General features: G+C 38.1%; 1 protein-coding gene across 1 annotated transcript; it reads left to right on the top strand.

The window, feature by feature from the left end:
• The first annotated feature begins 1,894 nt into the window (after positions 1-1,894).
• Positions 1,895-2,254, top strand: LOC149838462 (cysteine proteinase inhibitor 5-like). Its single transcript, XM_090008256.1, has one exon. The coding sequence runs from the start codon at positions 1,895-1,897 to the stop codon at positions 2,252-2,254; it is 360 nt and encodes a 119-aa protein (XP_089864382.1).
• Positions 2,255-2,632: the final 378 nt, after the last annotated feature.

Here is a 2,632-nt window from a genome sequence, read left to right as displayed (position 1 = left end):
TATGCTTCGGCAGTAGGGAGTCTCATGTATGCTCAAGTATGTACGCGTCCAGATATCGCGTTCATTGTGGGAATGTTGGGCAGATATTTAAGTAATCCAGGAATGGACCATTGGAGAGCAGTCAAACGAGTATTACGATACTTACAGAGGACGAAGGATTACGTGCTTACATATCAGAGATCGGATCAGCTAGAGATCATTGGGTATACCGATTCTGATTTTGCTGGATGTCAAGATAGCAAGAAGTCTACGTCGGGCTACATTTTTTTTCTTGCAGGAGGTGCCATTTCATGGAGGAGTGCTAAACAGACTCTTATAGCATCCTCTACCATGGCAGCTGAGTTTGTAGCATGTTTTGAAGCATCCAACCAAGGAATCTGGCTGCGTAATTTTGTCACGGGACTGCGTATAGTGGATAATATTACAAAACCACTAAAGTTATTTTGTGACAATAAATCAGCAGTTATGTATTCCAATAACAACAGAAGTTCGATGAAGTCAAAGCATATAGACATCAAATTTCTGGTTGTTAAAGAAAGAATTCAAAGTGGACAAGTGTCTATTGAACATATTTGGACAAACTCTATGATTGCGGATCCGCTTACTAAGGGATTGCCACCCAAACTGTTTGTTGAGCATGTTGCTCGTATGGGTGTCAAGTCTCTTGAAGATATTCAGATTTAGTGGGAGTTTGCATTTGAAATATTTTTTTTATAGACACAATTATGTTATGTTGTAAAGATGTTTTAAGGTTAATTTTCTGCAGAAATTAAAGTCATTCAGTTTATTCACACTTTGAATATGGTATATGATTGATCTTAATAAGATTTAAAGTGGACCAGTTGGAAATAGACATGTTGTAATCACATTGCATGAAATTTCCATGCTACACATCCACATCATGATCTTTGTCATTCAATTGTGTTGACACAAGTGACCATTGAAGGTCGAGTTACGACAAATGTAACAAAGGCCGCCTTGATTCTGTGTTAATATAATTGATGGACATGATTGATTTTTGGGTACATTCAGGTATGACAGTAAAGTTGAGCTCATATGGAAGTTTAATAACATATAATTATAAGGTTACACATATAGTCCAAGTGGGAGATTATTGGAACATTTACAATTTGTATTGGATTATTTATCCAATATTGGACTTATATGTATAATAATTATGTGTTATATACTGTAAATTTATAAGCTTTCTCAAAAGTGATTAATTTCTGTTTAAGTTATTTAAGCTTAAATGTATCCATAGGATGTGGTGCTCTAATGTGTAGAGACTAAGGTGTAATTACACTTTAATGATGGGCTAAAGTATAATTACCCAAAAGGTGATTATCATCTTTGATAAAGGGGTCATGGTCCCTAGATCACATACTTGAGCATTCCTCTACATCCCATTAAGAGAGAGAAGAAGCTACAGAAAAGAAGAGCACAGAACATCAAGTATATTGATCTAGAAGATCATACCTTCAGAGATTGTTGCTATGGATTCAGGTACGCTTCCGTTTACAGAATTCTATCTAAGTTTCTATATGATTCATCATGTTGATCTAAGGATTGAATATATATGTACCAACAAACCCTCCTTGGAATTCGCAGTGCTGACTTTAGATAGGCATTATGATTTTGATATTTCCAAATAATTATTGGATATGTTACATGACTTGATTGGAGTCAACGTAATAAAACAACCCAACACATCCCGGTACACAGTATACTTTGTAAGTGATTGTTTCAATGTGCCAAACCTGGCCTATAAATATGCAGTGATTATTAAACCTCAACTCATCCATTCACCCTCTCCCATCAATAGGCAATAGCTTGGCGCACTCTGCTTTTCATTTTTATGATCATGGCACGATTCCTTCCTCTGCTTCCCATCACAATGGCGTTCCTAGCAGCAATGGCTTTAGCAGCCACTGTTGATCACCCACACCCTCCTCCCCTTAACCCAACTTGGACCCGTATCCAAAATGTGGAGAAGGACAAACATGCACAGTCCTTGGGGTCATTTGCTGTGAAACAATATGACCAACAGAATCATGGCTACCTCAAGTTTGATAAAGTGGTAGAGGGGCAGCAACTGCTGCTGGGCTGGGGTGGACGTGCCAATTACAGGCTGCTGATCAAGGCTATAGATGGCAAACTCCCAAGGCTTTACAAAAGCCAGATCTATCAGGAGGCCACAAGATACAACAAATATCTGTCACTCAACCTGACTTCCTTCGAGCTAGTTCTCCCGTAGTATTATCTTTTGTATTGTGCTTCTATGAAGCAGTAGATAAAGTAGTTAATCTAAATAAGCATATACTTGGGCACTATCTCATGTATATGCTGGGGCGTAGCTAGGATTCATGTGAAGGGGGGGGGGGCAAACAGGGTTGTAGCAAAAAAAAATAAATTGGTGTGATAGTCTGGGGTTCGGGGGAAGCGCCACCCCCCACCCCCCAATTTTTTTTTTGAGATAAAATAAAAAATGGCTACAATTATTAATAAAAATCTATTTCATATGGACAAATCAAACTTTTTGCTGCAGTCAGGGCTGGGCTAGGACTGGGCTACAAAAATGGATAAAAATCTATTTCATATGGAATCAGGGTTGGATTTTTTTTTTTAACTGGGC

The sequence above is a fragment of the Nuphar pumila genome, chromosome 5, assembly GCF_984573655.1.
Source record: "Nuphar pumila chromosome 5, dmNupPumi1.hap1.1, whole genome shotgun sequence".
In the NCBI taxonomy this organism is placed as follows: Eukaryota; Viridiplantae; Streptophyta; class Magnoliopsida; order Nymphaeales; family Nymphaeaceae; genus Nuphar; species Nuphar pumila.
Note: the sequence above shows the minus strand (reverse complement) of the source record. Positions and strands in the feature narration are given on the sequence as shown.